Below are 26310 nucleotides of genomic sequence, written 5' to 3'. Positions count from 1 at the left end.
CAGCATTTTGGACTTCTATGGAGATCGAGCGGGATACCAAGATAAAATCTATTCTCGATTTTAAATTAATAGTTTTAGATTCGTAGGTGAAAGATCTTGTTTTGGGGTGCAATTCACTTAATATTCCTTCCATTTGGGATACAGAATAGTCCAACAATTCGCCTCAAAGAATCATTGCAGATGGTAGTTTCGTGCTGTCAAGTTTGATATCTGATCCCGCATCAGCGCAGTCAACGGCCATGCGACCAAAATGATGGAGTCACTGACCTCCAGCCATGAGTCACAACAAAGAGGAAAAGCTGGAATATGAAGGATTTGCCGAACGCAAAGACACCTTACACATCCCTCCTTTTTTTGACAATAATTCTAATTGCGTTCCCAAGCTGTTCACGAAGAGAAATCGATTTCAAAAATAAGAAGACGAAGAACGTTCGCCAGTATCTCAACAAACTTATCGCCTCTGGCAGCCGCCATATTATTCTTACTAAATTTAATGACATTTCAAGACTTCATACATGAATACCGGAAGTCCAAGATTCTAGGACTTCCGGTATTCATGTATCCTGTGGACAATCCTGTGTCCTTAGAGCCACTTGGTCCTACTGCCCAACCTCCAGCGGCTAACAGGACTAGGCGGCTCTGGGGACGAGAATGGACCCCGGATGAAATTAGGTTCCTATTTTATACCCTTAGCCTTTAACTCACGGAGTGGTCTTGAATCTTTAAAGTTAATTGAACAGTTTCTTTTTTATATCGCGGCCAGAGAAATGAAATGTTTCGTTCGGCTGTATGTAAATTCAGTGTTTACGGCCTGATCTTATCGATTACGTTTGACACTGAAGGGGAATTTATCGCACTGTGGAATTTCGTATTCTTTCAGTCTCGTCGTTTCCCCGGATTTTTACGGCAGGCTCCTTTAAAGGTTTTCACATTTGCGTTTGATGTTTGCTGAAATAAGCAGGTCCGCCTATCGAAGTGTAGGCTATCTCGTAGATTCTCTTTTTGGCTCGTCACGCAATCTTTCCTCCCCAACTAGAAGAGCCAAAAGAGCGTCTACGAGGGAGGTTAATCGAAGTCGAACTTTTGGAAAACATCCGTCCTGAGGGGAAAGTTGCCCCTTAGTGTCGTTCAGTGGAAGGAAGTAGCAGACAACACACATACTAGCTGTTTTCTTTTAAGAATACGTGACTCGTTAAGTTGATTTTACGTCCTTGTTTTTTGTCCCGTAATGGCAGCTTAACATGCATTGTACGCAGACTATGAATAATTTATGATTTTGATTAAATTCCCATTTAATCAATATAAACTTTTCTTCTGATTAAGTGACATTAAGCTCACATCACCCGCTCATTGCGCCTGCGCGCATTCACGAGTTAAAAACAAGCCTCCGAACACAAATCCCTACATGACTCTGAGCTCGAAGATGTGAGAATTACGTTCAGAGGATTAGTCTTTTGTTGTACTATAATTCTACGCGCTATTACACTTCAAGAAGTAAAACCACATCTTCTGCTCCTTTGCTTGTTTATTGATAACACTGCAAAACCTTACTCTGACAAGAACAAGATGTAAAGGCCAAAAACAGATTAATCTCATCACTTTTATATCGTCCAGGCGTGATTTGGCGGGAACTGTCAATCAGCTGTCAAAATCTCATCAATCGTAAATTTAAGCTAACGTTATGCCTTGCGCAGTAGTTCTTAAGCGAAAGTACACTTGCGCACTTAAACAAGTTTCTTCTTCAATTCAGTTCAATGTCATCGCCAAACGATCTGGACAAAACAAAGCGAGGAAATCAATATAAAAGTTACAAGGAACATTTCCATCTTTTAAAAACACTCTTGGCTAAATACAAGAGAAATCAAAAATTACTGGTAATGAAAACGCGTAACAACTCTTTACAACAGAAACTTAAAATAGGACACAGCCTTCTTGTCCAAATCTTGGTTCCGCCTTTTACCATAAATTAACTTGCTACGTGTTTACAACCTCGTGGCTTTAATTAAAAAGTACAAGACGTGTTGGTATAACAGATCTGGTACAATAGGTGTTACCGTTCAGTAATTACTTATAGATTAAAAGTCATTAAGGGTAAAATTTAAAAGAAGTTGACAAGTTTGTTTACCTGGGCAGCGTCGTGAGTAAAGACGGGGGGACAGACGAAGACATCAAGTGCCGAATCAACAAAGCCAGACACGCCTTCAACACCTTGAGACCAATCTGGAGATCAACAGCCCTCTCACTCCGCAACAAGATCCGCATTTTCAACACCAACGTGAAGTCAGTCCTGCTTTATGGCTCAGAAACGTGGAGAGTGACCAAGACCAGCACCCACAAACTTCAGACTTTTACCAACAGATGCCTCAGAAACATCCTCAACATCAGATGGCCAGAGACTATCTCCAACGAACAGCTGTGGGCAACAACAAATCAGACCCCAATGGAGACTGAAATCAAGAAGAGAAAATGGAGCTGGATTGGCCATACTTTGCGGAAGCCTGAAACCAACATCACCAGACAGGCTTTAGACTGGAATCCACAGGGGAAGCGCAAAGTTGGTCGCCCGAAGCAGACCTGGCGGAGAAGCATTGAAGCCGAGACGAAGTCTACCGGAATGTCGTGGGCCGAACTGAAGAGGACGAGCCAAAACCGAGTGCGTTGGAGGAGTGTCGTTGCGGCCCTATGTTCCTCGAGGAATCCAGAGGCATAAGCAAGCAAGGGTAAAATTTAACTGGTACAAATTCAACCTGAAACACGGCGGAATTACACCAAAAACGAATAAGAAAGTTATTTCCAGTCATGTTCTGGCAGCAAGAAAACTGAAAGGAAAAACTAAGGAAACCCTTGTTTACAAAGCATAAACAATCTATTGTTACTTCTTAAAAACAAATTTGGCCGTATCTGTTTTATGGTACGGTTTCCGAGGAAACAGTTCAAAACAAGACTTTTGCTTCACATTGAATTGATAACAGAAGGAAACAACTTTTGATCAGCATAACTAAAATTATGTCTAAAACAAACTATTGCGTTGAAAGATATGACTAACACGGTTTCAACTGTGTCACTGGTAAAGCGCAAGTAAGGGTAATCTAAACAGTTCCAGGAAGTCCGGGTAAGAAGGCAAAGTGTCTCTTGTCGGTGACTTACACTACACAATTCATCTTAATTCTATTAATAAAATACAAGTACAAACTGAAATAACTACACACTAAAATCAGTGTTATTCAAACCACAATATTTGAGAGTAATTATCAGCAATGAAATACCGTTTAATGATTAAAGTATCCGAATAAGGACCAAATTTAATAAAAACAACGTTGAAATTTTTACTTTGAAAAGAGTCTATTTTTATAGTAGTCTTTCAAAAAGACAATTGTATTTGCACATATTTCCTTTTACAAATCATTGAGCTAAGCACCCGTTACATTGAGGAAATCTTTTAAAAACAGCGGTTTTCAAGTGAGCAGTGACAGACATGTTTCCTCTAATGATTAGATAAGATTTGCGAACCCTATTTTTGACCTATAGTTGCTGTTCTATGATTTCACCTCTTTATTGTTTGTCTAAAGGAATAAGCCGTTTATTGAAGCTTAACGCCAAAAAATCTCGCCGACTCAAAGCTCTTCATGTGTTCAAGAGATGGGTTCTATCTTCAATCATGGTAGCAGCAGAAAGGCAACCCTTGCTGTCCGCCACTTCTACCTTTTCCAACATGGAAAAAGCAACAGGAAAAGTTGCTGCAACTTTGGATGATCTGGGCGGTGGATCTGACAAAGCAAAACAGATTGAGCGAAAATGAGTATTGACAGTTTTGATTTTGATTTGTATAAAAAGCACCGGACTCTAACACCAGCTGCAGCCAAGAGCACTCTTGAGCTAACTGCACACAATTTTTTTCTATTAAGTGTTGCCTTCTTTGGACTTGGTGGTCCTCTAATTAAACTGGCCTTGTTTGTTTACTATTTTCCCTTTTCTTTAAATGTGTTAATTCCCCGAGGGGGTAGGCGGGGGAAGTACTCCCTATAACGGCCTAAAAAGGGAGGCCTCACCCAAAAGAGGTATCTTTTTTAGGCTGGAGGTTGGGATTTTACAAGGTTAAGTATAGAAAAGGATAGGGAAAACTGTGATTTAGGTATTTAAAAGGGCCTTCACAGATTTCTAGTACAGATCCAACGAAACGAGTTGCGCTTTCAACTGTATGCATGTGAATATTGTACCATTTTCTGTGGCAGGCCAGATAAAAGGGTTACCTTTTCTGTCAAAAATTGTATATATAATAGGGTAACGGTTTGGACCTTAGGGTCGAGCCTCCCTGTGTAAAACTTTGTTGTATACCCCCTTCTCCACTCAGTTTCCGAGTTATTTAATTATCTGTATATCTCTGAAAGCGACTATCGTTGAAAGATTCTAAATGATATATAAAAAACATTTCAGAAAAATACACACACTATTGAATTTGAAAGACATGTTTCGGATACAACCGTATCATCATCAGTTTCGGGATGTTGAATGGGAGCGACCCTCACTCAACAAACAGATCACTTATCTGTAAAAATCAAACACAAAGTGGGAAATGAAATTTTTTACCCCCACAAAAATTTGGCATGCAAAGAGATCTTCAAGGGGAATGTCCCAAAACGCCCTTGACGTCCTTGCTTCATTGTTACACATCAGATATTTGTTAGCACCACAAACTCCAATTTTGAGCTCAGAAGCTGCAGTGAAAAGTGCCAAATGTAAAACACCATTTCTTTATTCTGTTGATACAATACAACTTAAAACTTATACCAAAGTTAAAACATTTATTGACTTTTCAAAACTATATGTGGCTTTTGGTTTTATTATTTATAAATAATTAATCGGTCAATGACGTAGACGGTGTGTCAGCCATTTTGGTTGATGGGCAAAACAGACAACATATATTCTTGAACCTCTCTTACAGTACATCAGTTCTAGAAATGAAACTATATTGCTAGTTTACAGTAGACATTGTAATTGCTACATCTGTAAAAATTTCTGCGGGGCATACTTATTTTATTCCTAGGGAAAACGAGAAAAAAAGCTAAAAAAGATTATTTCCCGTATATATTTTGACATAATAACTGAACGTGTTGATTCGCCAGTAAGATGTTAAAAAACTGAAATGGCGTTAAATTTAAGAAAATATTACGTACTGATTAAATTTCTAATGAATCCATCTCTTAATGACTGTTACTTTTATAACAACTTCAAGCAAAGTAAAGCTTACTTTATGGTTTTGTCCAATTCTGCACGTTTTGACATAAGTTGAACGAGTCCTTGCTTACTACAAATCATTCCAACTGTACAAATTTAAAATTCCTGACTTCTGAACATTTTCTTGCTGTTTTCAAGGCTGTGTACTTTTCTAAAAAATGTTTAATATATCTCATATTATCTAGAGATATATAGATAAATAAACATTTAGACCCTCAAAGGGTTTTTGACCTAAGCAAAGGCTCCTGTGAGCCAACTCGTGAATGAAGAAGTAAATAATGGCAATGGAAATAATGTGACCAGGGAATATGTTAAGCCTGGTGAATAAATGAGAATGATGTATTTATCAGTAAATGACACAGGCATACTCAGAAAACATCCGAGTGCTCCTATCAGGATTCGAACCTAAGACCTTCAGATTACTTGTCCAGATGCTCTACCACTGAGCTAGTCACTGATACAGGGTTGACTGCTCTCAAAACTTTTAATGGCAACTGAAGAGATTCATTTAGAATCGAAATTCACTCTTGCCTGAGAAACAACACTACACCACTTGTCAGAACAAATTGCTGAAGCATCCTAGAGACTCGCATGACAGTTACCGACTGTCTTAGTTTCGGAATATTTGCCGGATGCGAGCTAACGTACAAAACAATGGAGATACACGTCAGCTCTAAGAACTTAATACATAAGTCTTTCAGTCACGAAGCAATCGAGATGAAAACAACTGCAAGAAGCCAAAGCTCTCGAAAGTGAAAGCAAAAGACAACAATGATCAACTTATTAAAGACGTGGATCTGTTAAACTCCCATCAGTATACGTGATAAACGAACAGCCTGCAATCTCACTCCCAGTGGATTACTAAAAACCATCACGAAAAAACCGACCTCTACATCTTTTATTGAACTGAAATCCAACTCGAAATCCTAACTCGGAAGTTAGTTTGTCTCAACTAAAACTAAAAATAATCCTTAGACAAAGTGCACGGCTGGATTGATGAACTTTTATACCGCTGATGGCAAAAGCAAAATCAGAGAGCGCTTGATCTTTACAAATCTCGGGTCGTGATCAACCATAAAAAAGAGCAAATGTTAGTCCATAACTAATCGTGTGACCAGGTGACTGTTGTTGGTTCAATTTAATGTCCTGAAGCACTCGATTATCAAGTCTCGGGCTCGATTTTCTCCGGTACAGGGTCTCGAGCTCAGATTTTCGAAAATTATTTGGTCTCGGTCTCTTTTGGCCGCGAAGGTTACAGGTTCTATTCTATGTTATCCTGGGTGTCCTGTGGATGCAACAAGATGGCGCTTGAGGTGATTAGGCAGGTAATACTTCATCACCGTCCGTTTTCTCAGTCGTGGCAATGGGATCTCTGCTTCAGGTGTATGCAGCTACAGGCCTTAATTACCTTAGGAAATCTATGAACACTAACGGTTGTCGTATATCTTTCCACAGTAGCAGCGAATCACAGTGGTTAAATTAATGGCTCTAGTGATCGATATTATTATTAAAACGAGAATTGTTGCAAACCTGAAAGTTTTTTTTTTTTGCTTACCACAAGTACATCATTATATAAAAGAGAAAAACAACCCGGAGAAGAAATAAGAAAAAGAAGAACAAGAACAAGAAGAAGAAGAACAAGAAGAAGAACAAGAAGAACAAGAACAAGAAGAAGAACAAGAAGAAGAACAAGAAGAAGAACAAGAAGAAGAACAAGAAGAAGAAAAAAAAGGAAAGAGAGAAAAATTAAAGTTAGACCCTGACTCGAACTTGGTTCGTGACTTGAGCTTGACTCGCGCTACGAGTAAACTCAGACAAATGTATGGAAATGTCAAAACGCAGCAAAACGCTTTCTAGCACAGCTACATTCCTCAGTTATTTTCTGTAAAATCCTTTGCATAGTGCCTAAAGTTTCCAATTAATGAAGTTTTCAGAAGCGATGTTTTATGAAAATTATTTGACATCAGATTTCCATACAAACACTGTTATTACAAGACGTCTTTGCCTACTCGTCAAAATGGCGTCGAAAACCGTGATAAGGCCTATTCGATACTGCAAATGCGATATTAGAAATCTATCGTGAAATCGCTAAGTTATCGATACGGTACAGCGAAGCCATGGAAACGTGTGTACTTCCTAGAGAAACAGTGGAAAGGCTGACAAATAATAAAGAGTTAAACTGTACAGTTTTCGTTAGTATCTGATCACTATTCACATTACCTTTGCGATCAGTTGTTTCGGAATGCTCCTTCACAGCTTGAAGTGAGGTTTCATCCAGGTGCATGATCTGTGCAAACAAATATGGAATGCCAGGGGCACTCAACAAGAACATTTAAGCGAAAAACACTTACATGTAAGAGCTATACTGACAGCAAATATCAAAATTAAAATTCCACGACAGATGGCAAATTTCACATTTAATTTTGTTTCACCTAAATGTCCCCCACAATTTATAGTTCCGCCGCTTTTTCGTTTTTCTAAAAATTAGAAAAGTTGAATTTACGGCTACACGCCCGCTTCGGCCCCCAGGAAAAACGGGGAAATTGTGTATCTTTTACATCTTTAGCGAGCTCGTTCACAACAACGAGAACTATTCCCGTAATTCTATCCCAGCTGCAGTCAAATCTTTCCATCATCTCTCGTTAAGTGTAAAAATGAAGTGACAAGTCGTATTTTTAATGTGCTAATTCACTGAGTTGAAGATAGGGAACTTCGATGGTTGGATTTCGAATTGAAATTAGGATCAATTTCAGAGGTTTATATCTGTCCTAGCACTGATATGTTTTCTGGAGCAAAATTATAGGTGAAGTCTAAGCTTAATCCTTCCTTTTCACTCCCTCAAAGTGTATCCAGAGTAAAAAGTGCGCAGGGTATTTTGACGTGGCTCACTGTCACGATTTACCTGTCACGATCACATAGATGAAAAAAAAAATCCACTCATCTAAAGTTAACGTTTTTTGTCCTTAACGACAAATCTCGCACTTATGTACAGGATCGATCTTGTTAGAAAAAATTTGCTAGCAAATTTTTTTCGCAATTTTAGCAAAAAAGATTTAAAGAAAACTGCTATTAGAAAAGTATGGAAGAAATAGCAAAAATTGCAAAAGTAACAAGACTTTTTCTTACTATGTGAAAAGATTGAGTAACAACTGTGGCAAAAACAGCAAGAACAACAAATTTAACAAAATTCTACACTTAAAAATGAAAAGGTCTTGTAGGGCTTCGAGAAGTCCGCAATTTTCGCAAACATCATAAAAGTAACAAAACTTTTTCTTGCTATGTGAAAAGATTGAGTAATAAATATGGTGAAAATAGCAAGAATGACAAATTGTACAAAATTCTACACTTAGAAAGGGAAATGGTCAAAAAGGCCTTCAAGAAGTCCGCAAATTTTGCAAAAATGGCAAAAGTAACAAGGCTCCTTCTTGCTATGTGAAAAGATTGAGTAACAAATACGACTAAAATAGCAAGAATGACAAATTTAACAAAACTCTACACTTAGAAAGAAAAATGGTCAAGTAGGGCTTCGCTAAGTCCGCAAAAATCGCAAAAGTAACAAGACTTTTTGATTACTGTCAGTAGCAAGATACTGTAATATCAATCTGTGTATGCTTCGTTGTTAATTCCATCAACATACAGCTACAATGTATTAAAAGGAGTTTCGCTCACAGAAGGGGGCAAATTTTAGCAACAAACGGAAACATAAGCAGAACGTTTGATGGCCAAGAACCTACCATAACAATCGCTACAAAATATCAAGAATAGCAAATTGAAGGAAATGAAAACGGGTCATCAGATCCGCGCATTGGACATGAATGTTTCTGTCCAATACCCATAGTTTTTTAACAGGAATTGCCAGTGATCTGGTAATCTCTCTCTTTTAAATTAAGGCTTATAGTTGAACAACAACCACCAAGTGAATATTATTAAGACGTGTATGCCAGTTCATTCATTTTAAATAACAATGTGTGCTTCGTTCTATTACTCATGAACCCATATAACAATCGTTACAAAATTTCAAGAATAGCAAATAGGGGGAAATGAAAACGGGTCATGCAGATCTGCGCATTGTACATGAATGTTTCTCTCCAATATTTGTTACTATTGCGATTTTTCGACATTTTCAGGCACTTCCTACCTTTCTTTCTTTCTAAGTCTGGAATTTAATTGCCTTTGTTATTCTTGCTATTTCCGCCATATTTACGCCATATTTGTTACTTGGTGTTTTTGAATAGCAAGAAAATTCCTTGTTACTTTTGCGATTTTTGCGGGCCTCTTGAGGCGCTTCTTGGCTTCTCCCTTTCTAACTCTAGAATTTTGTTACCTTTGTTATTCTTTCGATTTTTGTCACGGGTGTGTTTGGCAAGCAAGAAAAATCCTTGTTACTTTTGCGACTTTTGCGATATTTGCTTACATTTTGGGGCCCTTCTTGGCTTCTTTACTTTTTAAGTCTTGAATCTTGTTACATTTGTTATATATTCTTACGATTTTTGCGATATTCTTCACGGGTGTTTTTGGCAAGCAAGAAAAATCCCTGTTTCTTTCGCGACTTTTCGATATTTGCGGACATTTCGGGGCTCTTCTTTGCTTAATCTTTTTCTAAGTCTTGAATCTTGTTGTATTTGTTATTCTTGTGATTTTTTCGACATTTGTAATGACTGTTTTTAGCTAGCAAGAAAAATCGTTGTTACTTTTACGATTTTTGCGTTATTTGCAGACATTTTGAGGCCCTTCTTGGCCTTCTTTACTTTCTAAGTCTTGAATCTTCTTACATTTGTTATTCTTGCGTTTTTTTGCGATATTTGTAATGGGTGTTTTAAGCTAGCAAAAAAAAATCCTACGTCCTTTTGCGATTTTTTTCATATTTGCGGACATTTCGAGGACTTCTTGGCTTCTTTACTTTTTAAGTCTTGAATCTTGTTACATTCATTTTTCTTGCCATTTTTGCGATATTTGTCACCGATGTTTTTAGGTAGCAAGAAAAATCCTTGTTACTTTTGCGATATTAGCGGACATTTTGGGGCCCTTCTTGGCTTCTTCTTTTTCTAAGTCTTGAATCTTGTTACATTTGTTATTCTTGCGATTTTTTGGATATTTGTTATGGGTGTTTTTAGCTAGCAAGAAAAATCCTTGTTACTTTAGTGAAAACGAAAGGAATTTTTTCTCCAGTGTGCGAAATTTTGGCCGACAAAAGATTTTATTTAAAACTACATTCGAATTTCTAAGGCGAAATAGCCATCCGTCGTTTCCGAACAGATATCCACCAAAATCGTGAACTGTTGGATGGCCCTAGAATTTTCAAAAACATCCCGCACGCTTCTCAATTGAAGAGAATTCGACAAGTTTCGATTTATTTTACCACCTTTGAATAGTTATCAAGTTAGTCTAGAATACCTCTTTAACTGAAAAGGTTGCCGGTTAAACATCCCCAACGACAATTATTTGAACTGAAGCGAGGTTGTTAAAAATGTGTGTATCTTATCCTTCGACAAGTGCTCTAGTCCTGTCCCAAAGTTCTCTCTTATCCCACCCTGCACGGAATAGCAAAAAAAACTTCGATAAAATAGAGTAAGATTGATTATAATAACCCACTTGTACCTCGTCTGTTGCAGACATCTTGGACAAGGATGTGGCGAAAACTGACTAATGTCCTTGTTGGAGGCTGAATGTTATTTAAAACAAAACCAGGAAAAATCGACACCCTCACTTGCGAAGAATCAAGAAAACTATGAGCAAACAGCTGATTGAAATAACATGTTATGTTCATCAAATTCGGTGTTGTTTATCACCTGATGAGACTTTTGTTAATCTTGTGATTAAACAAACAATCATACAACTGTGTTATGTAACTTCAGTGAGAGGTTTAACATTTCAATGACTGAATATAGTTTTAATGGTGACAATCTGCTAACTGTGAAACGAAAAATACACATGGATTTCAAATATGTGGGTTTTACATATTATACGTTTATTTTTTCACCTCTACAAGCATATGACGAATTCAATCCACAATTCACTTCCACGGCTATTTTAAATCTGCGAGCTCCAGCTCAGTACAGGCTGGCGCCCTAACCAATTGGGAACGTCAGTTGATGTTTACCTAATTATAAGAGAAATTGTCGTAAAAAATTTGGACTGAAATATTTTAGGCAGATTTAGGAACATTGGATTGTGATAAAAGACTTTTTTACAGAGATAAAGAGGGAGGGTATGTTCTGCCTAGCTTAAATCTGTTAATCTGTAACTGAACACAGCTGGCCTCACGATTCATCCAGAAGGAATTGAAAAATATAATTGGGATCAGTTTAAGTGTTATTTCAGAGATAGTGGGATACCTGTGACATTGTTTATTGGTTTCTTTATTAAAAATAGTCCCTGTGGAATTTTTATGGGAGTAATGCTTCAAAAGCTGGTTTTGTCTAGAGTGGGCGTATTTAAGGTGATTCCCCTGTTTTGCACTGCGCACCTCTTCTGCGCATAACAGTCGACCCTTTTTTTCCGTTTAAGTAATTTCTTACTGGCCATTTGTATGAAGACAGTACTCATGCAAACGCAAATAAATTTAATGAACGAACTTTCTACGGTACCTGTGATCGGGAAGCTGCCCTTTTTTTAACTCGACCCAGTCTTCTCTCGTCCGCAAGGATTTTCAAACACGATTTTTGCGCTTTGAGGATCAATAGTTCGACAACGAGCACGGTGACCCCCACTTTTTAATGCATAAATTTAAATTACACAACGTTATAATTATCTGCAATATGTCTCAATTTCAAGAAAAGTTTAAAATTCTGCTTTAAAATATTTGATTTAAGGCTGTAAAGAACAAGTCTTTAGATAGTGCTGGGTGTGTACGTACGCAGAGAATTCTTGATTTTGTTACGTAATGAATAACCCTTATAAAAGTAAGATGGTTCAAAATGTATTTCAGAGTCTTTATTGTTGAACTTCTCTAATAACTTAATCTAAGAAGTGCCTTTTCCAGAAATTTTAGTGTCCCTTTCTGCTAATTAACAATTAGATTATGAGCTCGAGATTTCTATCGCGTGATAGTTGATGAGGGCGAAGCCCGAATCAACTATCACGCATAGAAATCGAGAGCGAATAATCTAATTGTTTTAGTATAAATCTACTAGTCGTTCACAACTAAACAAGTAAATTATCTATTTCCTCATCGCAGACACTTCGAAAACGCGAAGAAGCGGGCGCCATTTTGTTGGAAATCGCTACTCACTATCTATCACAGAATAGATAGCGAGTAGCGTAGCCAATCAGAGAACGGCATTCGTGATAGAACACTAGTAGATTTATACTAACTAGGGTTATAAGTTATGAGAACCTCCTCGGTCGCAAAGTTGCTGTAAAGGCCATCCATGTTGTGCAAAAACGAGCCCGGTGACCCTTATTTTTTCTTGCATTTTTTTAATATACGTAACATGATTACCAACTGGATGAAGTTTGAGAAATTTTTGTTACTTCCTCTTTTAAGGGGGAATCACCTTAATATGCCGAAAATCTCTCATGTGGCTGCATGTTCCGGCCCGTCCGTGTCATGCCAAAGCACAGTTTGGCATAACACTATTGACTATCAGTTTGTTATCATATGATAACGTTTTCCTGCGTTAATTCTGTGATCCGTGAATATAAATATATGAAACATGTATAACCTGCAAACGAAAGACTAAGCACAAGAGACCCTCGCAGTCAACCACCGAAAGCCTGAAAAACTCAGCCATGAACGCGATCCGAACCCATGACCTCTGCGATAAGCTACCAGTTAGCTTGATAGCTCAGTTGGTAGAACACTGCACCGGCATCGCGGAGGTCATAGGTGTAGAAAACAGATATCGAAGTGGGCGTATTTAATATGCCGAAAATCTCTCATGTGGCTGTATGTTCCGGCCCGTCCGCGGCATGCCAACGCGCAGTTTGGCATAACACTATTGTCTATCAGTTGTTTGTCATATGATGACGTTTTCCTGCGTTAATTCTGTGATCCGTGAATATAAATATATGAAACATGTATACACTGCGAACGAAAGACCAAGCAGAAGAGACCCTTCGCAGTCACCCACCGAAAGCCTGAAAACCTCAGCCCTGAACGCGATCCAGACCCATGACCTCTGCGATGAGCTCCCAGTTAGCTGGGTGTCAGTAAAACGCGGGGCCGGGGCCAGGGCCGGGGTCGGGATTGGGGTCGGGGTGGGGGTCTCTTTTCTTTTTTCTTCTTTTTTTTTTTTTTTTTTTTCATTTTTTTATTTTTTATTTTCAACATCACAGGTCATTTGTGGGTCAAATAAGGATTAAAGCCAATATAAAAAGTTAAGTCTCTAAAGCTTACTAGCTTAGGATAGGCCATCGGTGACAACACTCGATGCAGTTCCGTATTCTGTTGGACATTGGTTCCGTGAATTGACTACTACCTTTTATTCTTCCAAGAAACGAAATGAGGCAAAAAATACAAGGTACGAGACAGTATATTTCCTTGAACTAACAAATTCGTGAATTAGAATGTGCATGAACTTACTATGAACACCCCCGCCGCCTTCCATGATCGTCTTCGTTTGTTACAGTCAATCCATGTCACGCGTGACTATTATTTCCGAGAAAGAAATAAACATGCATTCGAATTCCTTTGTAAAGCTCGGCATTTGAATAGAATGTAGAACATTTCTCTGGAAATCTTTCCGAAAAAGACGCATTAACTGCCAAAAAAAACCATTCAAAATACTTGGGAGACAATTTTTATTCTTGAAATACTTGTGTTGTAATGTAAAGAAAAATTCATAGTTTTATACCGTCAATAAACTAGGGAAATTTCTACGGGAACTCTGAAATCTCATTGGCGACGTCAAAACTGACATGTAAATTTAAAAACTCCATTCAAATGTAAAGAAAAAAAAAACGGTGACGTGGAGTGACTGTAAAACCCCCTTCCTTCCAACGTGTTGTTGATCAGGTGAAAAACGATTTTAAATTCATGTTTGAGCCGTTGGTGATAGCGAATATATTATTATTATTATTATTATTATTATTATTATTATTATTATTATTATTATTATTATTATTATTATTATTATTAAAAAGAGACCCCGACCCCGGCCCCGCGTTTTATTGACACCCCAGTTAGCTTGATAGCTCAGTTGGTAGAACACTGCACCGGCATCGCAGAGGACATGGGTGTGATAAACCGATATCGAATATTGTAGTGTTTTCTTAAACGTTTTAATTGTCGATAACGTACTGGTACAAATCGGTTCACCTCTATCGCATTCTTGTATACAACTGTCGTCGAATTTAACTCGTAAATCGTATGCTAACTCATCGAAATCGTCTCACAAATCGTATCAACCACAATCTCGTTAATTTAATGATAAGTATTCCATCCTTTTCTTGACGCCCACTACTGTTTAATAACTAATACTAATAATTACGGGGATCTTTACAAAACTGACCGAGCTTGCTTAATCTCCTTGCCTCTAAAAATAAATGAGTTTTGTAAAAACCTAATAATACATGATGTAAAGGATGTAAGGCAAAATAAAGAATGTTATATCTTTATCAACCACGTTCTCTTGTGTTCATGCTTTTCAACTGGTCACGTGATGAGGTCATCACGCCATACAAGGACAACCTAATGTTCACTATCAAAAATGTCAAGTATGCGATGTAACAAGTTGTCTCTTTCTTCTGGCGGAGAAACACAAACGACTCTTCAGGAATCCAACCAAATACTTTTATTTTCTAGATATTGAGCTCTTACAGGTTTGGCCACTGCGAGATTATCCTAGCTACGCGAATCATGGAGATCAAGTTATATCAATGTCACGCGAAATATCATAATGTCAATCAATACGTAAGCCCACCCATCTTTTAGCAGTGATAACTTCCAGCATCGCTAACGCCCCCAAATCGATAGATATAGGGATATTGTGAGGCAATAAGTAAACACCAGTTTAATATACCTGCCAACTTTTTCTGAGTCTAACGCGTGAGAGTTTTGTCTCGTCATGACCGGCATTTCCGAATACATCCGAGCCACTTAAAGAGATTTCTGACCATTTTCCGGAGACTTCCGAACGTACCAAAAGTGTCCGAAAATATTCCGACGACCTTTGAACACGTACGATTCAAACGGACTGTAGCATAGACATTTGAAAGCTTTTGCGATTGTTATAAAGAGCAAAGAAATAATACAAAACAAATCTGAAATGAAATGCAATTTTTTAGAACAACTCGTCCGGATTTGTTATTCAGGCGTGAGAAGTTGTCCAAGTTTCAAGTTTCAAGTTTATTAAAGATTTAAACACTAATACAGTAGCAGGCGAAACAAGAGAATGGAAAATACAATGACAAAGAACTAAGACTAGATGTGTACAGTTAAAGAAACGAGATTTACCATAAGAAGATACTTAGCCGATCACTTAACAATATTTAGAGTAAAACAGGGAAGTTATATTACTTTGAGTACCTTGAGTAAAGTTAGGTGAACATGGCCATAGTGTGAAACATAATACACAAGTACGTTATAATGTTGACAAGAGCAGGAAGGATTATGCAGATATAATACGCTGAGTTTTCAATATATTTTCACTTTTTGATCAAATCAGATAGGTCAATGTAATCATCTGCCTCCGAGAATTTTGTTAAAAGCAAATTATGATTTTGCGTTTAAAATTCGTTTTGGGCGTGTGACGCAATTCAACAGCCAGGTCATTCCAGACTTTAACACTGACCCGTGAAAAGGACTTATTTTGTTTTTCTATAAATCTAGAGTATTGGACGTAGATATTCCCTTTTGACGATGATCTTGTGTTAAAGGAGTGAATATTCCATTGGAAATTAATCGAGATGGTTTAGTCCTTGATGCGTGAGATAGATGTCTTTACTCCACAGGCGTGAGACTCACGCATAATGCGTGAGAGTGGGCAGGAATGCAGTTAGAATTGTACTTGCAGTCAGAATGAAATACAGGGGAAAACGACACTTGTTAAGTAGAATGCCTTGTACTTCATACGGATGATTTAATCCCCGGGCTTTAATCCTTACGTTTTCGCCTTTGATTTGAAGACAGAAACCATTTGCACATTGATTTTTTTTTCAATACTAACCGTGAGTCAGATATGTATGTGTGTGACGTCGGGTCATGATCAAGAGTAACGTTATGCATCACGCGTACGTTCTCGTACGTTTGTCAATTTTCCGCTGTTTATATTTATAAATGAAATACAGGGGAAAGCATTTGTTATTCACCTTTCACTTGTAGGGGAATAAGTTCTAAATTGTTGTAAATTGAATGGCCAGAACTAGAGAGGAAAATGATCTGAAACCCATTGTGTGCTTACGCTATAGCACAGTCACGCAGGACAGTTTATACCTCGATCTGTCGCTTGTATGTTACGCTCTACAGCTGACGCCATTTTGATTAGAAAGAACAGTGACTCGCAGAATACATCGAGGAAAAGGAGGGGGAGCGAGGGAAGCGAGAAAAAATGAGAGAGTCCGGGCCCTCCACTCCCCTCCCCTTCCCCGATTACGCCGGCCACGTAGGCTACGTCGTGAAGGCCACATTTAAGTGTTCTACGCTTTCGATTCTACCAAATCTTGTGGTGATCGCCGGCATTGTATTAAAACGCAAACTTTTGAAAACCTTTTTCCGTCATCACTGTTCAAGTCCAGATATTTACAAGTCTGGACAGAAATGATCTAAAGTAGTCATTAAGATTTTCCTAGATACTTCTCTCTATGAATGCCAAATGGCAATTTTATTTACTTTCTTCGAACCAGCTTTAAGCGTTTTGGCGTTGTCAGACGCTAAAATTGAGGGCAACCCACGTCTGCCTGAAAATCGACGAAATGCTTGGAGGAATGATGTCACCGGCAGATCACGTGGACAGCGCGCGTTGATGCACATGTAAATAAGCAGATGTCATCCTTTTCGGCCAAGAGATTCTTCTCGATGTCTTGACTTCCCTTTGAACTTGTAAAATAAATAAATAAATAAATAAATTTGACATAATACAAAGTCAATTTTTGTGATTAACAGCGGAAGAAAGAGAAATACGACTTGCAGCGGAAGAAACAAATCGACTGGCACATTATCAGAATCTTGAAGTGAAATCATTTTACTCCGATCCGCCGTGACGAAACGTTGGAATTTTTTCCTCTTGAAGTAAAACGTTTCGCTCACTTAACGTAAAATGAACGAAAAAATCAGCACTTGAATGAAAGGACCAGTTATTCTCAGAACAGGCGAGTATATTCGTGTGATTTTGTTGATAAAACTTTGCTGTTTGCTGGTTTGCTGTTTTGCAAGATCTTGTTTTGTTACAGTATTGACACACCGTTTAATTCAAGCCTAAACTAAATACTGCTAACTTCAAAGCAGTCTTTTGAGCTCATTTTTTTGTTCCATGTTCATTATTTCCCTTGGAGTTTTATTTTCTAATCTGGTCTAATTTGGCCTTCCAGCAGCGGCAGAAAGAGTAAGTCGACTTGCGGAAGGAGAAACAAATCGACTCTTTTATAGGCGGTACATCATAAACAGCAGCCGAATCTTGAAGAGAAATCATTTTACTCTGATCCGGCGCGACGAAACGTTGGATTTTTCTCCTTGAAGTGAAACTTTTCGCTTACTTGACTTTGTAAAACGAACAAAAAAAATCAGCAGTCGAATAAAAGAATGGTTATTCTCCAAAGAGGTGAGTATGTTCATGTGATTTTGTTGACAAAACTTTGCTGTTTTGCAAGATATTGTTTTTCTTGCAGTGTTGACACTGTAACTCGTTTAACTTAACTTCAAAGCTGCAGTCTTTTAAGCTCATATTTTTTGTCCATGTTCGTTATTTCCCTTGGAGTTTTATCAAGTTTCTAAGCTCGTCCCATTTTGCTTCATTTAAGAAAATTAATTCTTAGCTAAAATTGTCAGACAAACGTCTCGTAACACTGCATTGTTGGCGTAAACTACTGACAAATTTTTCTCGCATATAAGCTTACTTCTAATTTTAGCATTTATTTGTGACAATCTTGACAGAGAACAAACACACATGCCTAAAAAAATACTATATAACGTCAAAGATTCAGATGTGTGAGTATTTTTCACTGAAAGTCTTTTTCAAACTGAAAAACGTTAAAAGCTAATGTAAAATTAAAGTGTGATTTCATTTTCATCAAAACAAAGTTTACCCAAAATATATATTCGCTTGTTTGTGTGAATTTTTTAAAGATCGTTGTTTAGTTTATTTTTATACTGATTGCTATGAGTTAGTACAGTTTATCTTTTTTCCATTTATTACTCTAGGATATATTTGAAGTCTGTTTTATGGTTGGTGTAGCCCTTTTCGATCTGACGTTTAACTACGGCTTTCTTGTTAAGCAAAATTTACTAGACAGTGACAGTGCTACGTAGCGCGCGTTGACTGTTTGCAAACCAGTTCACCTCGAGCATCTTAAAAACTAAAAAGAATAAAACAACGAAGCAGAAAAAATAGCTATCATTTTGAGTCCATTGAACAAAACTCTATGCAAATATCACTTTGAGTGCGAGAAAACTATCGCGTGACTCGATAAATAGCCGATCCCATCCTGAATATTTACCTACGGTGTACATAATATTTTGATGTTTTTCTGGACCCTCCACTCACATAATCATGTAGCTTGAATGTCAGTTCTACTGAAATGGATTTTTGGGTTTAAGACGATACCTTACCCCCCAGTATAACGGTAGTAGATGTATTCGTATGAGCCGGCCGAGTAGAATTAAGGATTAATTTCCAAGCGCATTTTATAAGTTTCCCAAATTGGCGTGGAGAGCAATTTTTGAAGACTTTGAAAAGTGAGATTTAATTTTTAATCTACGAGGAATCATTTCGATTTCGCGTTTATAACACAGAGGTGAAAAGTTTTGTTAAAACCATCGAGAAACTTCATAAAACAGTCAGTAACTCTCACCGTAAACAAGCAAACAAACAAATTATTTATTTTTTCGTAGCGTACAAAACTAACAAAACTGACGAGAAGAGTTAACATTATACACATGTAATTAAGGGAGAATACAAGTTTAATTCAGGGATAGATGACCATTCGAGGGAATCAAAGGCCCTTTCAAAATCTATAAATAGTAGCAATCCCGGAATATTCTTTTCTGTGGCGTATTGGATAATACAGTCTACGAGTCTGATGTTTTCGCTGATGAATCTGCTTTTCATGCTTGGTGGTACTGATTTTACTCGGTTTGCTATGGCTTTTTGCGGCTATCTTGTAATCGGTGTTTAAGAGAGTTATTGGGCGCCAGTTTTTCAAATAGTATTACTCCGCATCCTTAATCAGTTGGAATAAGTTTGATTGCGTTACGTCTCTGTGATATAGAAAGACGACCAGATTCAAACGAATAATGAAGAGCCGAGATTAAAAAGGAGGAGATGTCTTTCAAAGCACTTTGTAGAATTCGGCGGGTAGATCATTTGTACCAGGCATTTTATTCGATTCCATGGTCTTTAAGGCTGCGAGGCATTCCTTTTCAGTAACAGTGCCTTCACATATACTTTATTCTTCGGAGCGCAAGTTAGTATCGTTCGTTTGGCGAAAAAAGACCGAATGATTGCAATCTTGTTTTTTTTTTACGAGTAGAGGTTTTTGTAAAAGGAGACACATTCGGATAAGATAGCCTTGTCCGTGGTAATGAATTCGTTGTCATTAATTTTTATTTGGCTAATTCTTCCCTGTTTAAAGTGTCTCTTTTCGAGGTTAAGACAGTACCTCGAGTTCTTTTCACCTTCGCTATACCAGTGAGATTTCGATCGAATGATAGCACCCTTGGTTCGGTACTGTAATATTTTTTCCAGTTCACCTTTAAGATATCAATTTTCTCTGCAGCGATATGATATAAAGGAATCGTGTAGTCTATGATATCTATTAACTTTTCTAAAGGGGCAATTTCACGTTCTAATTGATTTTCCCTTTTTTGAGCATCCGCCTTTTTAGATGCGGCGTAAGAAATCGATTTCTCGCGCACTTTAAGCTTGATCATCTCCCAGAGTAAAAAAGGCTCGATTTACCGAGTCATTTTCCTTGTATTCGTCCGCAGTGTGTTGTATTGTCACTTTCACTTGTTCTATTTCGTGTTCAATTTCCAAAAGCCATTTCCTCTCAGTAGGGTTAGAATGTAAGAATACGGTGAGAGTAATCATGGAGTGGTCAATCTTGAATCCAGGAACTACATCTGACTGACTGATATCGCATGTGAGAATTAACTTACAAGAAAAAAAATCAGGTCTACAGTATATGTCGGGAAGTAGTGAGGGGCGCACCAGTTAGGCCTCTTTTTCGCGGGGGAATCTCATTAATACGCGGGGGCATAAATTAACGACGATGACGTCACCGCCCATTGTCTTGATCACGCATTATAGGATGACGTCATATTTAAGTTTAGCCTTACCAACAGGTTACGTTTTTGCCTATTGTCTTGATCACTCATTATAGGATGACGTCATATTTTATTTTAGTCTTACGAACAGGTTATGAACTGGTTTGACAGGTTGATCAATGATGTCATGCTCTATTTTTAACTTATGGCAGTCATGGTCGGTATTACCGGTTTGACAGGTTTTTGAAGTTATTTTTGGATACATGACATCATAAAGTATATTACATACGTACTTTATTGTATAGCTCCCCTTGGGGGGTTTTTCTGTCATACACGAAAATAAAAATAATAATAATGAAAACTATTTACATTTGGATGATAATATAGAGAGAAAAAAAAAATACGATAATAAAAAAAACGATGAATTAAAAAATTCTTAAAAAGTCTTTTTTTAAAAAAAACGCTACGTTTTCCCGTGTTTCTGATATGCTTCAATAAATGATTGTAGATTTTTTTGCTCCACGGAAGATGAAAGCCCTTTGGCCTTTTGCAAGCCTACACTTGGGTAGTGTGAGGTCATTATTTTGCCTGGCGTTCCTTTGGTGAATTTTTGAACGGTGTTGAAGTCATTCTCAAAGATAACCGGGAGTTAGGTTGTTCATTCATTTGTATGCAGTAGTCTATTTTCATTGTCCGTAAGCGTATGAAAAAGCGATTACTGCCAAGCACATTATTCACGAATTGTGAGTTTCAGTAATAATCATACATTTTCAGTGATTCTATTTTGGATGAATTTGATCGAGATTGTGATTTTGTTGGTTATAACAGATGAAATCATACATCAGACATCGGACGCGTGTTTCGATTCACGCACCGTTACTTAAGCTATTATGTTAATTAAGTTGAGCTTTGTCGAGGATTAAACAGTAAAAACAGTCTTTTGTTGTCTTTGTTCATGAATAAGAATATTACGGTTGATCGATTCCTGGCTGCTTAAATTAATTTGCATGTTATGTTTGGCGCGCCCTGAAAAGAGTAAACACTCTCAGAATTTACTGAAAATTCTTTATTTAAATCGTTCAACAATTCAAGTACAAAGCAAAGTTCTTATTAGAGCGTTAATCATCTTTATCCTCTTCATCGCTAGGGGGATAGAATGTCATTTTTGATGTCCTTTCATCCTTGTGTGTGATTGCGCCACAATTTAATTAAAATTCATCCTCTTGAGAAGCCTTATATGGATGATTTCGGTGAGTTCGCCGGGATCTTCTTGAGGGACGATCATCGTCATCCAGGTAGTTTTTAAACCGAATTCGAGGTGGTTTTTTTCTTTTCTGCGTAGGTGAGGGTACTGTGGGAGGGGGTGTTAAGATGGACGAGGGAAGTGACGCTTCCGCTGGCGTCGCTTGTGTTGCGATTGGTTCTTGGGCAGCGGTCGCCTGTATAACCGTGGGAGTTTGGACAGCGGCCGCCTGTACAGTCACTGGTTCTTGATCTGGCATATGATTGCTAGAAATTTGTCTCTGTTCTTCAGAGTAGGGTGGATTTGATTCTTTGAGTCTGGAATTCAACTGTTGTTTAAACGTCAAATACTTGTTTTGCAGCTGCATGTAATGCTTTGCTCTTTCGTCATCTCCAAGGTCTGATCGTGAGAGAAGACCATCCATTGAATCTTGTAATTTCTTTATTACTGGAACTACTGGGGGAGTCATTACGTTCTGTTGTTTGAGGTACTGTAGTAGTTCCTGCGAGATATTGTCCGGTACCGCTACGTTATCAAATCGTTCTTCGCCAGGTAGAACGTTCGTTCGCAATCTACAGTTGTCTTGAGTGGTAGTTTTAAGGTCAACTAGGAGATAACCAAAGTGCCTCTGTACGGCCTGCTCATAGTGATTAATAAAGAAATCGGTGTGCCTGGGATACATTTGCTTAGCCAGGGTCAGCACTTGAAGTTTATCCCGGGGGTTCTTGAAAAGGACTAAGTAGTGACTGTTTAAGCTGATACTTCGACTGCCTTTTCCTTGATGAAATAAGTTCTGCACAATGTAAATTATATGCTTAGGTTGCGATGATGGGATCCTCTTGTAAACAGGTTGACGATTCGCTTGTCTTCACCGGCATCAGCCATCTGATCATCGATCACCATTAAGTTGCGTTGGTGGATGTCAAAATAGGAGTCATGCTCTAGATTGGAAGGAATACCTCTGATAAATTCTATATTTGGCATTATTGCCATCAATTCTAGATAAGCGGGCTGCCACTGCAAATAGCACCAAACAATCCTCTCTGGTGGTAGGTTGATTGCTCTTTGAGCCTGTTGCAACAAAGATTTTACCCAGACAGTCTTTCCTGATCCGGTCATCCCAGCAACCATACAAGTAAATGGATGTACAAATTGAAACCGCTGACACTTTTCTACAGAAAACGGCATAGCTCTGAAAGGAGTGAGACCAGCATTGCGGTGTTTAGACATCACGTGTCTTTGCATACTATCTTTTCTACTAAAGGATTTTTCGCAGAAGGAACAGAACCAACTCATGTCATTTCGGCAAAGACTTAACGTAAATTGAAAAAAACGTCGAATGTGTCACATTTATATAGAGTTAACCCCTATTCTTTTCGCCACCACCCCCACCTCCACCACCACATTTCTATTGTTTTTCTCCACCACCGCCACCGCCCCTCCTCCACCACCACGTTTCTATTGTTTTAACTCCACCACCACCACCACCACATTTCTATTGTTTTCCCTCCACCACCGTCACCGCCCCCACCTCCACCACCACGTTGCTATTGTTTTAACTCCACCACCACCACTACCACATTTCTATTGTTTTAACTCCACCACCACCACCACCACCACCACGTTTCTATTGTTTTCCCTCCACCACCACCACCTCCCCTACCTTCACAGCCACGTTTCTATTGTTTTAACTCCACCACCACATTTCTATTGTTTTTCCCTCCAGCACCTCCTCCTTCTCCTCAAGGCTATTACTTCCCCCACATCCTACACAATAAAAGGGGAACTTACTTTCTTAAACTCATTCCATGATCATGTCTCGCGTTGTAAAGAACAACCGGGGTTTCCTTCAGCTCCTTTCTGATTGCCCTTCCAAGCAGCGTCATTTTCTCTTGAGAACAGCTACTCCACAACAGTTGCATGCGTTATTGCAAGTTATTTATAATTGTTGAAGGAACCTTTTGGGGAGGATTAGCTGAGTTCACTTCAACAACGATCCAACAGCTTTTTCAGTTGTTTCTCTTTATTACTCCGACAAGAGTTCAGCTTACTCTGCTCAACAATCACTTCTCTACTAAAACTAGATGGCACCCATTTTTATACTGACTCGACAACCATCTGCTTAACGCAAACTAAATCTTACGCAAGCCTTCTGTGATTGGCTGCAAGAAACTTATTTGCATCCGTGCCTTCGATCTATTAGTCAAGTCAAAGACATCTTTCTAGAAAAATATCACCATGAAACTCGAGTTGTCCAGTCAATACAAAACAAGGAGACCAATATAAAAATTACAAGGTTTAGACTTATACAATAAGGTTTCACAAAGATAATCTGAAAAACAGTAAAAGTTGTTGTTTAAAAATTGAACAAGAAGTCGATTCGTAGAAGGTGTTAGCCTTCTTCATCGAAGATGATTGGTTAAAAGTTTCCATAAATTAAATGAGCACATGGTCAACAAAATCGAAAGTTCGAATTATACATTCAGTACGTGGCTAATAGCAAAATTACAACAATAGATATTTATCTTCACAATCACTCTAAGACCATAGTATTTACTTTCAAAAACACCTTATATTACGGACACTATTATTTAGATATCTTCATATTTAAAATGAACATCAACTACCATGAATTCGGTACATCAACTACCATGAATTCGGTAAAAGAACCCAAGAAAATCTACCAAAATTGACTAAAAATAAGAACAGTAACAATTTCCTGGAATAAACCGTCGAAAGGTCAAGTCGAGGAAAAACTTATAAAAAGTAAGGTAAACAAGGTGTTATCTTTTGTAGGAAACTTAATTGAAAATATTTTTACGAACATAAGTGCTTCCGTGGAAACATACAGCTGCTCATACCGAATTCATGACAGGAGAATTTATACATTAATCACACATTAAGAACATCTAAGTCGAACTACAAGGTATTATTTCTAGAGAGCTGCATAACGAGTCAACTGGTCTTTTTCTGTGATATTCCCAAAACCAAAATATAATTTGTAATAAGTCCAAACACCAAATAAAATTCCTTTATCTATTTTAACCTCAAATAATTGCGTTGTAAATATTTTTCATAATTGTTAATTTTTATCATCTAACATTATGTACTTACAGAAAACATACCAGTGTCTGAAGAAGTTAGGGCCATATTGCGTTCGCATAAGGATGCTCTTCTAAATCTTGCTCAGCGAAATGTTCCTTACAAGACAAAGAAACGCATCCTTGTGCAAGAGGGCAGTGGGTTTATACAAGAATTACTGACCCCTGCAATTAGTAGCTTGGGGTATCTTATGTTATAAAAGAGACCGTGGATTCTGAAATTTGGTCATTTGTGTCCCTCTTTTAACGAGTGCTGGTCGATATGAAAAGAAAGATGGATTGGGATAAAGAGAAGGAAAGTGAAATGGAGGATTACTCAACCTCTGATGAGGAAAGTGACGAAGAAGAACCCCGGATAAAAGATGTCTTGAACAACCTTTCCAACGCCGTTTCCAGAAAGCACGCTTCTGAACTATTGCATAGTATGGCTGCTTCTAAAAATATCTTGTTCTGGACACCTAGTGGACTGTTACTCCGAAACCAGCGCGCAATACCAGTAACAAACATCTCAGAGCTGATCGAGTATGTGTTACTCCCTCATAACGAAGATGTCGCCAAACCCCGTGCGCTCAATACTTTCCTAGATGGACTAGCAGAGCTCGGAGTGAATAAGCGACTGATCAAAAATAAAAAACTTCTAAGCGATTTGCTAGAAAAAGAAAGAGGATACCAGGATAAAGAGGACGAATCAGGTAATGAGGCTAATGATGAAAACTTGTCGGACAGCAGTGAAGAGGAGGAAACCAGTTCTGAAAATAGCCAACCTGAAGAGTCTCATAACAGCGGCCTGGAAAGTGACTGGGGAGAAGACGAGGCCGAGAATAGTAGCGACTCAGTTGAAAATTTACCAATAGCTCAGGCAAAAGTTCATGATCCGTGCCGACACTGCAACAGTTCACATGGATATGATACCGTAGTCATGAAATGTCCTAAGTGCTTTTGGGAAGATAACTGTAAAGTTTGCCCTATATGTGATCACAAGATTCCTCTTCAACGAAAGCACGCGAAGGAATCTCTCCGTCGATGTTATGATTGTGGAGCGATCACACACAAGGATGAAAGGACATCAAAAATGACATTCTATCCCCCTAGCGATGAAGAGGATAAAGATGATTAACGCTCTAATAAGAACTTTGCTTTGTACTTGAATTGTTGAACGATTTAAATAAAGAATTTTCAGTAAATTCTGAGAGTGTTTACTCTTTTCAGGGCGCGCCAAACATAACATGCAAATTAATTTAAGCAGCCAGGAATCGATCAACCGTAATATTCTTATTCATGAACAAAGACAACAAAAGACTGTTTTTACTGTTTAATCCTCGACAAAGCTCAACTTAATTAACATAATAGCTTAAGTAACGGTGCGTGAA

General features: G+C 38.0%; 1 protein-coding gene and 1 long non-coding RNA gene across 2 annotated transcripts; one reads left to right on the top strand and one right to left on the bottom strand.

The window, feature by feature from the left end:
- The first annotated feature begins 556 nt into the window (after positions 1-556).
- On the top strand, positions 557-2710 carry LOC146480861 (uncharacterized). Its single transcript, XM_085109074.1, has 2 exons — positions 557-672; positions 2134-2710. Exons 1-2 carry the CDS (start codon positions 557-559, stop codon positions 2708-2710), a joined length of 693 nt encoding a protein of 230 aa, XP_084965200.1.
- A 662-nt stretch (positions 2711-3372) lies between these two features.
- On the bottom strand, positions 3373-10973 carry LOC146480860 (uncharacterized). The gene is made up of 3 exons (XR_014864645.1): positions 10834-10973; positions 7456-7522; positions 3373-3767 (listed from the first exon to the last, which is right to left on the bottom strand). It is a non-coding gene; the product is annotated as an uncharacterized LOC146480860 (long non-coding RNA).
- Positions 10974-26310: the final 15337 nt, after the last annotated feature.

This window comes from Pavona decussata, unplaced genomic scaffold (assembly GCF_977016875.1).
Source record: "Pavona decussata unplaced genomic scaffold, jaPavDecu1.1 SCAFFOLD_52, whole genome shotgun sequence".
NCBI lineage: Eukaryota > Metazoa > Cnidaria > Anthozoa > Scleractinia > Agariciidae > Pavona > Pavona decussata.
The sequence above is the reverse complement of the archived record's forward strand: the minus strand, read 5'-3'. Positions and strand labels throughout refer to the sequence as shown.